The sequence below is a fragment of the Cervus canadensis genome, chromosome 22 (genome assembly GCF_019320065.1).
Source record: "Cervus canadensis isolate Bull #8, Minnesota chromosome 22, ASM1932006v1, whole genome shotgun sequence".
Classification (NCBI taxonomy): domain Eukaryota; kingdom Metazoa; phylum Chordata; class Mammalia; order Artiodactyla; family Cervidae; genus Cervus; species Cervus canadensis.
The window spans coordinates 1329954-1344794 of NC_057407.1; the positions used below are offsets into that span (position 1 = coordinate 1329954).

Genomic DNA, 14841 nt, shown 5'->3' on the forward strand with positions numbered 1-14841 from the left:
GTGTGAGTGTGAGTGTGTGCCCGTGTGAGTGTGAGTGTGTGCCCGTGTGAGTCTGAGTGTGTGCCCGTGTGAGTGTGAGTGTGTGCCCGTGAGTGTGAGTGTGTCCGTGTGAGTCTCTGCCCGTGAGTGTGAGTCGGTGCCCATGAGTGTGTCTGTGCCCATGTGAGTGAGAGTCTGTGCCCGTGAGTGTGTGTGTGTGTCCGTGAGTGTGAGTCTGTGCCCGTGAGTGAGAGTCTGTGCCTGTGAGTGAGAGTCTGTGCCTGTGAGTGTGTGTCTGTGTCTGTGAGTGTGAGTCTGTGCCCGTGTGAGTGAGAGTCTGTGCCCGTGAGTGTGAGTCTGTGTCCGTGAGTGTGAGTCTGTGCCCGTGTGAGTGTGTGCCCGTGTGAGTGAGAGTCTGTGCCCGTGAGTGAGAGTCTGTGCCTGTGAGTGTGAGTGTGTGTCCATGAGTGTGAGTGTGTGCCCGTGTGAGTGAGAGTCTGTGTCCGTGAGTGTGAGTCTGTGCCCGTGAGTGTGAGTCTGTGCCCGTGTGAGTGAGAGCCTGTGCCTGTGAGTGAGAGTCTGTGCCCGTGAGTGTGTGTCTGTGTCCGTGAGTGTGAGTCTGTGCCCGTGTGAGTGAGAGTCTGTGCCCATGAGTGAGAGTCTGTGCCCGTGAGTGTGAGTCTGTGCCCGTGTGAGTGTGTCTGTGTCCGTGAGTGTGAGTCTGTGTCCGTGAGTGAGAGTCTCTGCCCCTGCGTGTGAGTCTGTGCCCGTGTGTATCTGTGCCCGTGTGAGTGTGTCTGTGTCCGTGAGTGTGAGTCTGTGCCTGTGTGAGTGAGAGTCTCTGCCCGTGAGTGTGAGTCTGTGTCCGTGAGTGTGAGTCTGTGCCCGTGTGAGTGTGTCTGTGTCCGTGAGTGCACTCATGTGTGTGTTGTTTTTTCATAGAAGGGGGGTGACTGAGAGGCCAGCTTCCTGACAGGGCAGTTGTAAAACATTCATAAAACTTTTATTGGACTTGCCACCCTTCCAGATAAATATTTTTCGATTTTATGGGCTTGTTTTAGGGCCCTAAGCTTAATCATGGCTTTGTAGCTGCTTTAAAAAAAAATTAATTATCGTTTTGGCAAAGGGAGCCCCCGCCCCCACCCCCCAAAGACGGCCGCTCTCTGCACTCATGAATTCCTGCCTCTCGACTCTCGCCCTCTCCCCGCGCACCCTCGCAGCGCGCTGGGGTGAGCCTGGATGCGGAGAAGGGGGGAGAGGAGCTCGCTCCTGTCCCCACCGCCGCCCCGGCCTCGTGGGAGGGCGGTCGGTCCGGCCCACGGCGCCCACGGTGGGACGGGCTCGGGGTCCCACGGGGCACCTGCCGCCCGCCCGGCCCCCGGCTCCTTCCTGCCCCTCGCGGGCCCCCCAGCTCTCTGCTGTAGCTCCGTCCTCCCCACGGCAGCGATAGCTATGTGCCCTGCAGAGGGGTCCATGCACGCTGTGTGCACGCCGAGGGCGAGCCCGGCTCTGTGTGCGGTCACGCGTGCCCGGCGGGCCCCGGCGGGGCTGATGGGGTGTGCCTGTCTGTGCTCCGCGCTGTGTAGACCGCACTTGCTGTTGGGTGCTCTCCTGAGTGCTCCGCATCCCGTGAGCTCCCGTGGACCTCGTGACTGCCCTGCTGGGGTGAGGAGACAGGGCACAGAGGGGCGGGGACCCCCTCTGCGGCCACACGGCTGACCCAGCACGGCCGGGCCCTTGGCCGCCGCTGTCGATTGCGAGGGGGCCCCACGGGCAAGCCTGTGCCCCCCGGGTGCCGTGCCTGCATCAAGCCCTGCGTGGGGGGTGCGGCCAGCCCCGAGCCTGGACACAGGCCAAGGCTGTCCCAGCACCTTGCGCCTCCGGTCACCAAAGCGGTGCGTCCCGGGGCGCGCTGGTGACAGAAACGGGCGGCGCCGAGGCCCAGTGCAGCCGTGGGGCCGGCCCTCACGCTCTTTGAGACCGACTGGAAATGCAGACTCACGTGTCCAGGGCCCTGGGTTTGAAGGTGGCTGAGTCATCCAAGTAGTTCAGAGATGCCGTGAAGGCGGTCTGCTCCCTGGCTGCCGTTTTTCTTTCCTGTCTCTGATGAGAACACGAGCCCCAGGAAGGAGCCCCAGACGCCTCTGCACAGATGGGGCCACTGCGCCTGGCCAGGGTAGGAGCCTTCTCGGAGGCGGCGGCACTGAGCTTCACTTGAAGGAGGCTGGGAGACGGCCTGGAGAGGGCCATTCCCGGCGAAGGAGCTCTGGCTCTGCTGCCCAGAATATGGGGCTCGAGGGGACGCTGGGTGGGGCGCGGGCGCCTTCTGAGTGGCAGGATCAGAGGTGACTGGGGGTCCTGGCTCCAGGAGGAAGGGCTGACCCAGGGCGGAGGAGCGGAGAGAGGAACAGAGATCAGGCCAGATGCGGTGACCAGGTGACGTGCGGGCAGGGGAGCCAGGACGTGCTGAGAGTCAGGGGTCACCGCCCGTGCCCAGCTCATGCAGCAGACGGCTGTCAGAGCCGTGCCGTGGGGATGTGCTGACCGTGCCACCAGCCTTGGGGGGCACGCTGGGGCGCCCGGGGTGAGGGCTGGTCCCCCCAACACCTGCCTGCCCTGGGCCCGCGAGAGCTGGCCAGCCTGCTCTGCCCCAGCCAGGGAGGCTGGGCCCCGGGGCCCCTGCTGTCCGGGCGGGAGTGTGGATGGACCCGGCTGTCACCCCCGAGCCCCCGGGGCAGTTGGGACTGCAGCAGCGGCGCCCGCCCGCCCGCCCACGTTGGAGCCGGGGCCGGGGCGCGATCAGGCCGCCACACGTGGGCCCTGGAGCCGACCACACCAGCCTCTGTGCCCCTTCATTACCCCAGACGAGGCTTTTTCCCGACTCGTAAAAATGACAGTTTTAATACGGGGAATTTTTTTTTTTTTTTTTTTAAGAAAAGCAATATGAAGAAGACTTTTATTGTCAATAAGCTCTACCTTTTAAACCAGTTATCACAGTTTCTGCTTTAGGTATTTTAATTGAAGATTAACTGCTGTTAGTGGACGCGTTTAGGGAGTGAGAGTCGAGTGTCCAGATTCACCTTTCTCGCCGGTGGGGACCGTGTTGGTGGGGCCACCGGGTCCCGGGCCCACACCCGCCAGCCTCAGGGGGCTGTGGGTGGAGGAGGCCCCCGCAGGAGGGTCTGTGAGCAGCGTGGGCTCCTCGAGGCAGGGCCGGCGGGTGTGTACCCCCAGCTGGCTCGTCCCGACCCAGGAGCCCCCAGCTCAGAGCCGGGGGAGGCCAGCGCGGCCGCCAGGAGCTGACCAGCGCGTCTGCAGCAGTGGGCCTGCGTCCGGGGCCCCCCGCTGGAGGTGTGCGCGTGTGTGTGCGTGTTCTCTGCAGACCAGCCCGCCTCAGGACGGCTGTGTGTGTTGGGGGTGGGGGTGTGTGGGCAGGGGTAATGGGGGCTGTGCTGGGATGGGGGTCAAGGCGGGGGCCTGGCAGGGGTGCGGAAGGGCCTGGCAGGGGCGAAGCCGCGGGCGTGGGCGCACAGGTGTGCAGGAGACGGCTGGCACGGCCGGGCTGGAGAACTTGGACGCCAGCCTGAGGAGCGGCTGAGGATTTCTGAGGGGGGTGCTCGGGTCTTTGTCCTGGAAGGATCTCTGGCTGCCGACCGAAGGGCAGATCAGAGAAGGAGCTGGCCTGAGAGCCTGGAGGCTTGTGCCAGGAGGCCGGTCCCGGGCCTGCTCCGCCCCCGCGCTGGGGTGCCCACCGCCGTGGCAGGGTCCAAGGCCCGCCGGGGGCTCCGGGCTGCAGCCCGGGAACAGCCCTGTCACGCCTGCCCTGGCCCAGGGGGGCGGGCGCCGTCGCTGGTGCCGGGGGGTCCCCGGGCGCGACGCAGCCCCGCACCAGCTCTGCCTGTTCCAGGCGACCTCGGGTGCCTCTGCCCAGGCCGCCCCATGACCCACCCTCTGTCTGATGCTCACAACCAAGTCATTTCCTATTTCAGCATGGTTTTCTTTTTCACTTTTAAACAAAGTCCTTCCTTCCGCACGGCACCCTGCTTTCCCTCCCCACACACCCCCGGTCGCCAAAGCCTTAGCTGCATTGTAATTTCAATTTACACAGTGTGGGGAGGATTTCTGCAAAGGGTCCTTTTTTGTTTTTGAAGAATTCATCATTGCTGCTAAGAAGCTTAATATAAATTAAAGGAGGAATTAGGCAACATTAAGACATCAAAATAGGGGTGCGGGCGCCCACTGCCTCGCCTCCGCCCATCAAAGGGCCTCGTGGACCCGGCGAGTGCGGGAGCCTCCGCTCCCGGACGGGCCTGTCGCCGCCGCCTCCCGGATTCCCTTTGTCGCAGGGACAGCGGAGCTCACGTCTGATAAAAGCTTAATCACCTTATCTTTTTAAAGCAAATTGCATCTTTGTTTACATACGGGGTCCATAGCAGGAAGGGAAAGGAGGGAAACCAGGCCCCCTCCGCCCAGCCCGCCACGCTCGAGGCTGGGAGCGCACGTGAGCAGCCCGGCCTCCTGGAGGAGGCGTCCAGAGTCTCCATCCCCCCGAGTCGGGGTTCGGCAGGAGGGGAGCCGGGGGTGCCAGCCCTCAGGCGGCTCGGCCCTGCCCACCCGCCCCGCGCCAAGCTCACTTGCCTCCCACGCTCCACCGCACTCCTTGGCCCAGGTCAGCCCTGGCCCAGTCTGAGCGGCCTCAGCCACACCCGCCCCGTCCAGAGTGGGGCTCCGGCTGAGCTCAAGGTCCCTGTGTCCCTCTGAGCTCCCGTCACCCCACGGTGTGACCCCCACAAAACCCCCCACCCCGGCCCCAGCGTCTCAGCTCTGCCCAGAGCTGCTTACCCCAGGAATGGCTGGAATGGCTGGACTTGGGCCGGCCAAGGGGGGCCACCGAGGGGGCCGGTGACCCCCAGCCCCTTGCAGGGCTCGGTTCCCACTGGAGGGTGCAGGCCGCCCACCAGCGTGGAGGCTCCTCTCCCGGGCTGGCCCCTGACATGAAAGCCACGCCAGCAGCTGGAGGCAGTTTGGCGGCTTTGATGGCCGTGTCGGGGCGGCACCCACGGCCCGGCCTTGGGAAACAGCACGGCCACATTCTTCCCTGATTACCGAGCCCAGCCCGGCCAGCGGCCTCCAGCCCATTGTGCCTTTGTGTGGGGCTGGCGCTCGGTGAGAAAGGCCAGCCTGGCCCTGGGAGAGTGTCCCCAGGGGAGGCCGCGGGGAGCAGCATTGCCCCCAGGGTCACACCCGCCGCCCCCAGGCCGCCGGGGCCGCTGGTCAGGGGTGGGGCAGGCCGGCCGGGCTCTGAGAGTCCCCAGGTTTAGGGATAAGGGGGAGGGTCACCCTGAACTCAGGGGGTCCCCAGGTTTAGGAAGAAGGGGCAGGGACGCCCTGAACCCGGGGGGGTCCCAGGTTTAGGAAGAAGGGGCAGGGACGCCCTGAACCTGGGGGGTCCCAGGTTTAGGAAGAAGGGGCAGGGATGCCCTGAGCCCGGGGGGTCCCAGGCTTAGGAAGAAGGGGCAGGGTCACCCTGAGCCCAGGGGGTCCCAGGTTGAGGAAGAAGACACAGGGTCACCCTGAGCCCAGGGGGTCCCAGGTTGAGGGAGAAGGGGCAGGGATGCCCTGAACCCAGGGGGTCCCCAGGTTTAGGAAGAAGGGGCGGGGGCGCCCTGAGCCCGGGGGCTCCCAGGCTTAGGAAGAAGGGGCAGGGGCGCCCTGAGCCCGGGGGGTCCCAGGTTGAGGGAGAAGGGGCAGGGATGCCCTGAACCCAGGGGGTCCCCAGGCTTAGGATGAAGGGGCGGGGGCGCCCTGAGCCCGGGGGGTCCCAGGCTTAGGAAGAAGGGGCGGGGGCTCCCTGAGCCCGGGGGGTCCCAGGCTTAGGAAGAAGGGGCAGGGGCGCCCTGAGCCCGGGGGCTCCCAGGCTTAGGAAGAAGGGGCAGGGGCGCCCTGAGCCCGGGGGGTCCCAGGCTTAGGAAGAAGGGGCGGGGCGCCCTGAGCCCGGGGGGTCCCAGGCTTAGGAAGAAGGGGCGGGGGCGCCCTGAGCCCGGGGGGTCCCAGGCTTAGGAAGAAGGGGCGGGGGCGCCCTGAGCCCGGGGGTCCCCAGGCTTAGGAAGAAGGGGCGGGGGCGCCCTGAACCCTGGTCCGGGAGCTGCGTGAGCCTGGAACCTGGTGGCCCTCCCTGCTGCCCCCACCGGCCCGGGTCACGGTCAGGGCCCCTTGCCCCGTGGGCAGCGTTTCCCACTGGGTGGTCCCCTGGTCTGTGCACCCAGGCGGGACCCCACTCACCCTCTGTTTTCATCTGACACACCCGCTTGCACCCGCAGGCCAGACCCCTGTCCCCGCCCTTGCCCCCGACAGGCCACTGGGGAGCTCCTGCCCCTTCTCAGACCCGAGCTCTGAGGACGCACCCCCCCCCCTCCGCCCCGTGTCCCCAGGCCAGGAGGACTGTGTGCAGGCTTCCAGGTGATCACCGACGCCATGACCTGCCCTCAGTCCACGCCACTGGCCACTCGGCCGCAGGAAAGGCCCCCGCGAAACAAGGCGGCTCCGGAAGCATTGCCAGGACCCCAACAGCCAGCTGCCTCCGCGGACCATCTCTGCTGGTCGGCATCCTGGCCTTGGGTCCAGGCCGCCCCGTAGCGGAGCAGAGGGAAGCAGGGCCGGTGTCTCAGGACGGCAGATAGACAGCACGTCCTCGCCCGCGTCCGGTGGACTCGCGGCCACGCCGCTCCGGTCGGCACGAGGTCTGTGCCGTGTGTAACGAGAGCCCTCGCGGCGAGATGGCCCGCAGATTGGGCCGCGCCTGTCTCCCCGCCGGGCGCGGACCCAGGAGCCCCCGCCCCTGCAGCCATCAGACCTCGCGGCACCAGAGGGCCGGGGCGCCCGTGCCATCTGCCAGGGTCTGTGCCAGCCCCCGCCCTGCAGGAGGAGCCCAGAGGCAGAGGGCACCTGCCGGCCTGGCGCCTGCAGGAGGGCTGGCCCGGGGCCCTTCCCACGCCCCGTGCCCTGGCCCAGGGCCTGTGGTTCCACAACCCGCTGCCCAGCGGGAGCCTGGCTCCCCGGGGCAGCGGGCCCCTCGGCCACCCCATCCCGGAGCCTCGTCAGCTGAGCGCCCGGCCCCCCGGGGGATGCAGGCTGAGGTGGGCAGTGGAGAGGCGGACGGAGCCCTGTGCAGGAGCAGGGCCGCCCTGACCGAGTCTGTGGTCGTCCCCGTCCAGGTGCCTGCAGCTGCAGGGCTGGGCACCGCTGCTCCTTGGGCGGGTCCACTGCGGCACCGTTTCCCACAGTCGGTCTCGGGTGGACGCCCCCAGCTCCCAGTGATGGGCTGGGGGCGGCAGCCTGCATTCAGCCCCAGATGTGGCCCAGAGTTCACACCCCCCCCAGCCCAGCCCCCTCAGACCCCGCTCCCCACGGGCATGCGGGGGGCATGGGGCACAGGGGTCCTCCTGGTGTGACGCAGGTGGGTGCTCCTGCTGGCTCCGCCCCTCGGGGAGCCAGCCAGTGCCCGGGCGGGGCGGGGAGGACCCCGCCTGGACAACCAGCCAGGGGCTGTGGCCGATGGAGGCCCTCGGTGTGTGTCAGGAGCTAGCACCGTCCTGGGGCACGCGGCCTGCCGGGACCCTCGCTGCCCAGAGGGGCGGGCACAGCTCCTCCCACAGGCCCCCGGCAGGGTCATGGAGCTCACAGGAGGGAGCGACCGGCCTGGGGTGCCCGCTGGTGCGGGGCTGGCCCGAGCCTCGGCCGGCCCCCCCAGGGCTCTCGGTAGGGTGGCCCCTGCCCGTGGCCCACGAAGAGGCTGCCTCTTGCTGCCCCCAGGCAGGCTCCTCGTAAAGACAAGCCCTGCAGAAAGGGGCCCTGGCGCTGGGGAGGGCAGGGCGTCCGCGCCAAGGAACAGCGTCGGCCGTCGTGAGCGTGGTGAGGGTCCAGGGCTGGCCTCGGGGACAGAGAGCAGTGGGCGGCGGGGCACCAGCAGGAAGTGAGCTCTGCCGTCGCTCAGCCAGCAGGGGAGACAGAGGGTCTGCACCCGGCGTGGGTGCTTAGAGGAACCAGGGAGCAATGAGGGCCACCCTACTCGGCCTGCAGTCGGGGGACAGCGTCGGCCAGCACCCAGGGAGGGAGCGCCAGCCGGAGCTCCATGGCCCCTCCTTCCGCCCTCCAATCCATCGGGGTCCTGGGGCAGAACCCTGATGCCGCCCGCAGAGTCACCGCGGGCGCGCCCTGGGTGGGAGAGTGTCTCTCAGGTCTCGGGTGATAGTCAGCGTGAGTGCCCGGGGCAGTGGGCCATTCATGGCAGGAGAGGACACGGCCAGCGAGCGCAGGGCTGCCCCAGGGGCGTGGGTGCAGGGTGGGCGCTGGCAGTGGGCTGGGAGCTGGTGGGAGCCTCGCTGAGCCCCAGGCCAGAGGGGCTGGTGGCCTGACCAGCATGGGGGGGTGCAGGGTCGCAGGAGGGGCGGGCCCGGCCAGTGCTGGGGTCCTGGCTCCATCGGGGGGCGGGGTCACTGCAGAGTCGGGGACCCAGTGGAGTGACGGGCTCCCCCTCTGTGCCTCGCAGGTGGCCTGAGCCCCGAGTCCAAGAGGATCCTGACGTCCGCCCTCAAGAAGCGGGGCCGTGCCGGCCGGGGCGAGGCGGCCAAGCCGGAGGAGGCAGAGCGGCCAGAGCCCGCCCAACCCGTGGGCCTCAGCCTGTCCTTTAAGCGCTACGTCTTCGACGCCCACAAGCGCATGGTCCAGTCTCCCTGAGTGCCTGCCGGCCCCCCCTGACCCGGCTAGGCCGCAGTGCCAGATGTGCCTCTGCCTCTGGGCGCCCCCCGGAGGCCCTGGACGGGCTCTGTGCCCACACCCCTGTGCTTCTCGCCGGAAGAGCCATGTCGAAAGGGTCAAGGGGTCCCAGGCTGCCCAGTTGGCAGCTGCAAATAAACGCCCGTGGTGCCCACCTGCTGTGCTGGTCCCTCTGCTTTCACGGGTGCCCCCTCCCTCCCAGGGCGAACGTCAGAGGAACCACCAAGGCTCCTGATGGGTCTGGGGCCGCGGGAGGGGCCCAGTGGGCTGAGGGTGTCCACGAAGCGTCAGGTCCTTGGGCAGCCTGGGTGGCCCCGGGGGGTCCTGGACCTTGAGAGAGCAGCCACGTCCAGGGAGGGCACGTCCCGGAGGAGCACCCGTGGGGTATCTGGGAGCCGCAGGGGCCAGGCCAGTGCCATGGGCAGGAGGCAGGCTGGGGGCTGTCCCCACATGCCAGGACTGGCAGCTCTCAGTTAGGTGCTGAGCCCCCCAGAGCCCCCCCAGAGCCCCGCAGAGCCCCACAGAGCCCCACAGAGTCCCCTAGAGCCCCACAGAGCCCACAGAGCCCCACAGAGTCCCCCAGAGCCCCGCAGAGCCCCCCAGAGCCCCGCAGAGCCCCCAGAGCCCCTCAGAGCCCCCGCAGAGCCCCACAGAGCCCCCCAGAGCCCCGCAGAGCCCCGCAGAGCCCCCCAGAGCCCCTCAGAGCCCCCGCAGAGCCCCCAGAGCCCCGCTGAGCCCCTCAGAGCCCCCAGAGCCCCGCAGAGCCCCCGCAGAGCCCCCAGAGCCCCGCTGAGCCCCCCAGAGCCCCGCAGAGGCCCCCAGAGGCCCCGCAGAGCCCCCCAGAGCCCCGCAGAGCCCCACCCGGCCTCCTCTGCCCCCGGCAGCCCTGCCGTCCCTGCGGACACTTCACAGGGCATCCAGGCGTTTACAGACGTCTGCAGGACGGACAGATGATGCAGCGACCCTGTGTCTGGCCTGCGGGTAGACACAGAGGCCTCGCTTTTACCCTGGTAATCGGCGCATCATGCTTTAATTTGCAGACACGGCATTAAAAGTATTACCAGGGACAGGTTGTGATCAGTGACTAGGGCCTGGTCAGCCCTGAGCCAGGGCCCTGGGAGGGCAGGGTGCCGTGGGCCTGCCGGACCCGTGCACGTGGCCATGCCAGGCGAGAGGTCAGCGTCCAGGACGGTAGCGGAGGGCCAGGCAGGCAGGGAGGGCCCAGACCCGGCCCCCACGTCCCAGTCGAGAAGCCCCCGCGGACCGTCACCGACTCCCCTGTGCCGGCCAGACTCCGGGCCCTGCTCCCATTCAGCCCCCACTGCTGCCTGCACGCATCTCCCTAGGACGGGGTCCCCAGGGGTGACTTCGGCAGAGGCCCCGCGGCCCCCAGACCAGTGCACTCCAGGGGAGCAGCGGCCCCAGGCAGGAGGTGGACTCGGGCGGGGACGCTGAGGCACAGGGCGGGGGCCCCCGGCCACGGCGTGCAGCTCCAGAGCAGTGTGCCTGCCCGCGTGGCCCGCGGCCCGGGAGGAGACGCTATCAGGCTTGGCATCAGTCAAAACCCGAGCGCCCCAGCCGCGTCGGCCGGGCACAGCCTTCGAAAGGGGCGCACGGCAGGTGGGCGGGCAGCTGGGGGCGGGCACCCTGTGCTCTCGCGGTCAGTGCCCGCTTCCCGTGGCTCCGGGCACCCTCAGACCTTCTGCGTCTCAGGAAGAGGGCCCTGCAGCAGCCAGTGACATCTGCACCCGCCCCCACCTGCCGGGTGCCCTGGGAAGCAGGGGTCCAGTTTAGAAGTGGGGGCCGCCCATGCGCAGTGCAGCTGGGCTTTGCACCCAGGGTCTGGATGTCTGCAGAGTTCCCCACCCTGCCCCAGCACCTCCGCCGCGGTCTCAGAAAGAGCTGCCCGCAGGGAACGGGCCAGGAGCAGGCGTCCTGCCACAGGCTCACTCGGCGGGAGGGGCAGCCGTGATCCGCAGGCCCCCGGCTGGCTGGCGGGACTAATGCACCAGCCGGGCGATAAGGCTTATCTGGAAGCGTCTCTGGAATCGAGACTCTGATGGAAACAGGCTTCTGGGTTAATACAGTTTTGACAGATAAAGTCTCCTCAACGGGAAACCCCGGGGGCCAGGGCAGGCAAGGGGGCAGCTTCTGTCCTCGCCGGCCCCTGCCGGCTGGCGCGTGCCCAGGGGCCCGTGTCTGGGGGGGTGCCCCGTCCGGGGGCCCTGCCCATCATGTCGTGGGAGTGGGGTGACGAGGCGGGTGTCAGGTCCGGTGTGCACAGGGCAACAGCGTTTCCAGGCCAGCTTGTCCCCGGGGCCTGGTGGGGTGGGCACAGGGACTCACCACCCCATTGCACACACCCGAGCTTCCCCAAGGGGGCCCAGGCCTCCTCACAGTGGCTGGAATTTCCAGGCTCCCTTCTGGTGCTCAGGACTGTCCTTGGCCACGGCCTCCCAGCTCCGAACTCAGCCGTGTCTGTCCCCCTTGGCTGTGTGAGGCGGGGTGAGGTTGCGTCCCCCAGCCCTGGCTGGGCCCCAGGGAGCCTCCACAACAGCAGTTCTGATTAAAGAGAACAGGGCCACTCAGCCAGCCCAGCCAGGGTAAGGGCTCGACGGCTGGGAGGCAGCCAGGCAGCGGGGTGCCAGGCGTGGGGTACCATGCCCCCTGGGGCAGCTGACCCCAGCCCTGGGCCTGCGGCAGGGCAGGGAGACGGGCGCAGCTGTCGAGGCAGTGAGAGTGTCAGCTCAGGGTTCAGAGGAGCCCCCAGCCCCCAACTTCCCACCAGCTCTGGGCACCCCTCGCCAAGCCCCAGGCCCTCCCGGGGAGCAGGGGCCTCTCGGGTTGGAAGCAGACCCCCAGGACGGGCTGGTGATGGGCCAGCAGGGGCAGGGCTGGGCAGGGGGTGGGGGGCGTGCAGGCTGAGGCCTAGTCCCCGGGGAGAGAGGGGACGGAGGGGACAGGGTTGGGAAGATGCCTGGGGCTGGTCACTGCGCGCTTACTGAGCACCTGCCCTGTGCCCCCGGCCCCCCGGGCCAGCAGGTTAGAGGTCGTGCGCCCACGGGGTGTTGCTCAACGCCGTCCCCCTGCTCCGTTATCACCAGGTCTGGTGGGGAGACAGCTCGGCAGAGAGAAACGGCCGCTTCCTGCGGCCACAGCTGGGCTACAGATAAAGGGCGGCCGGGAGCCCAGCCGACCACCCGGGCTGCCTCCCACCTGATCCCCCGGAGGCACCCACAGACTCAGCCCGGCCCCCAGCTTCCCACAGCCACCACCCAGCAGGGCACCCGCCCCCCAGCCACGGCCGCAGCCTCTGAGCCCACCCTGCAGCCTCGGGTGGCCGGGGGAGGTGAGGGTGGACCAGCCAGACACAGGACCCGGGCTTCCCCGGAGCCCCAGGCAGGCCCTGGGGGCCCAGCTTCCCCGAGGCCTCCAGCCGGGCCCCGAGCACGCCGACCCCCGCTTCAGCCCAGGGTCCCGTCCAGGCCTGTGTGGGCAGGACCTGTCTGGAGGACAGGCGGGCAGCCCAGAAGGAGGGGCCGCAGCCAGGCGGGGCAGGGGGTTCTGCAGGGCCTCTGCCCTTGGCACCAGGGGCAGACGTCCGCCCCGAGGTGGGGCCCCACAGCAGAAGGGGGGCGGGACTCCTGGACGTGCTGAGCCCAGCCCCACGGCTCCCAGATGTGGCACCCAGGGGTGGGGGGTGGGGGACGAAGCCAGACGGGAGAGGAGGGAAATCGGGGCGTGCTCTGCAGGGCCGGGGGGGCGGGTGGAGGAGATCTGGATGTGGCTGGAGATACTCAGCCAGGGTGAGTCCGGCGGAGGCAGTGGGGCCCCCCGGGGGCAGGCAGGGTGGGCAGACTGTTGCACAAGGGGCAGGGACTGGCCTTAATCGGATGTGGGCTTCTGGTCAGTGGCGCCTCCTGGTTCTCAGGGCTCAGGGGAGTTGGGGTGATGGGCGCTCCCACCACGATACCTGCCCGTGCGGGGGGGGCTCCAGCCGGGGACGGACTGGGGAACAGACACCCCGCTTCCTGGGCCCCCTCCTCACAGGGAAACGGAGGCAGACGGGGGTCCTCTGCCCCTCAGGGCGAGTCCCGGCGCAGAGTGGGGTCTGGGTGCGCGGGTGGACACGGGGCGGGCCGCGGCCACCCCCACCCTGTGGACGCCGGGTGGGCCGCTGATAAGGAGAGACAGTTGTCAGAGTCACAGGGCGCCGCTGATAAAGAGACAAGCATCTCCCAGCGGGCGGAGGCGCTGGGAGGGGAACCCCCGGGGGTGCCCACAGCTCGGGTGGAAACACTGAGGCTGTCGGGCCGGCAGGGCGCCCCCCACCCGCCCCCGGCTGGAAACCCTCACAGCAAAGCCAGGGGCCAGGCCTGGACAGGGGCGGCCAGCCTGAGGCGCCCACAGGCACTAGTGTGGACGTTGGCGGCTCCCGAGGCCACCCTGGGGGCAGGGCTGAGCCGGGACCCAGGCCCACCCTTGAGGCTGCAGCTCAGAGGCCCCCGGGGTGCTGGGAACAGGGAGCTACAGAGACAGTGAGAAACGAACAGAGCAAAATAGCAGGAGAGAAAGAGAGATAGACCCCAGGGGAGACAGTGGGGCGGACTCTGAGAGACACGCAGAGGGCCAGGGCACCCTGAGAGCTGAGTGCACCCCGGGGAGGGCCCCAGAGACGGTGGGGGGTGTGGGGCCTGGGGCCCTGCTCCGATTGGCCGGGGCTGACTGCAGAGGCAGCCGGTAATTGATTCCCTGGGAGGACGGGGATCATTTCCATGCAGAGAATTAAGATTTTCTTCCAAGATGGAAATAAAGATTAATTTGCAATTTCCTTCCTCACTGCACACAGAAGAGCGGCTCTGCTGGAGGCGGGCTTAAGCGGGCAGGTGGGCCGGAGCGGGGCGGGCGGGGGGCGGCCTCCCCGGGGAGAGCAGCCTCCCATCAGGGCCCCGAGGGGAAGCCTGTCCCCCGAGGGCTCCGGGCTCTAGGCCCCTTACTCATGGCACCCCCACCTCCCGGCTTCCACTAGGCGCGCCAGGCGCACCAGCCAAACCCAGGCCAGGACCCAGACCGGGCCCCCCGGAGAGAAACGCTGGGTCCCCACGGCCTCCAGCTCTGCACCCTCCACTGGGGCCCAGGGGCAGAAAATGGTAGCCTGGGCGCAGACACCAAGGACACCACACCCAGGTTCCCGAGCTGGGCATCCCAGGCTTGTCCCCGACCAGCAGGGCACAGGGGGCCACACCACGCCCTCCGGCCTGTCCAGGCCCGCTCCCTGCCTGCACAACTGCTGAGTGAGCCCAGTCTGCCTGGGCCGAGGCCCGCCCATAGCTGGGCCCCATGACCCCAGGGCCCCCGTGAGTGGCCCCAGCACAGGCCAGGGGCTGGAGGTCTCGTCCGCGTCTCTGCGGTCCCCTGGGCAGTACCCCTGGGGGCACCGAGAATCTGACCTTGGGCTCTCAGCCAAATGCAGCTCTGAGTCCTGCTGCGCTCGCCTCCGCTCCCTGCCCACCCTGCGCTGCCTGGCGGCCCGCTGAGGGCCCCACGCCCCGGGGTGTGAGCAGCCTGGAGCCGGTCCACCGTGGGCCCTGCGCCCCAGGGTGTGAGCCGCCGGAGCTGGCCTCCGCGCCTTGTGCCAGCCTCTCCTGACGGTGACCTCTGCATGACCTCCTCCAACACACGAGAGGCGGGAGGAGCAGCTTTACGAGCGGGAGGCGGGCGCATTCCTCCCGGGTGCAGCCCGCCAGCCTTCGCCTATCTCCCCATCACCACAGGACCAAGGGGCCGGCTGCCCCCAGAGCCCCGAGCACCCCTCCCCAGCCCACCTGTGGACACCACGTGCTCCAGAGCGGGCACGTCACCCGGCCTGCGTGCCCGGGCCCCCCGGGCCAGGCGGGGCCCACTGCCGCAGCCTCTGCTTGCACACCTCCAGACACGGGGCGATCCACCCCCAGCCGAGACAAGCAGCCCCTCACGGGGGGACGCCGCAGGCTCCAAGTCTGCACCTGCAGCTCCCTGCCCCCAGGGCTGGCCTGTGGGGCGGCATCCCCCAGCCAGCACCTCCGAGAAGCCCACCCTGCCCTCATC

The 14841-nt window shown here is 68.8% G+C and overlaps 1 protein-coding gene across 2 annotated transcripts in view; it reads left to right on the forward strand.

The window, feature by feature from the left end:
- Positions 1–8913, forward strand: part of EEFSEC (eukaryotic elongation factor, selenocysteine-tRNA specific) — a 111473-nt gene extending 102560 nt beyond the window's left edge. Inside the window, exon 6 of one of the 2 annotated variants that reach the window (XM_043442050.1) lies at positions 8528–8669. In XM_043442050.1, coding sequence (XP_043297985.1) covers positions 8528–8536 — 9 coding nt within the window. In that variant the 3' untranslated portion in view covers positions 8537–8669. Of the gene's footprint in view, positions 1–8527 lie in introns of both variants that reach the window. The other variant, XM_043442049.1, reaches the window with a different exon arrangement.
- The last annotated feature ends 5928 nt before the right edge of the window (positions 8914–14841 follow it).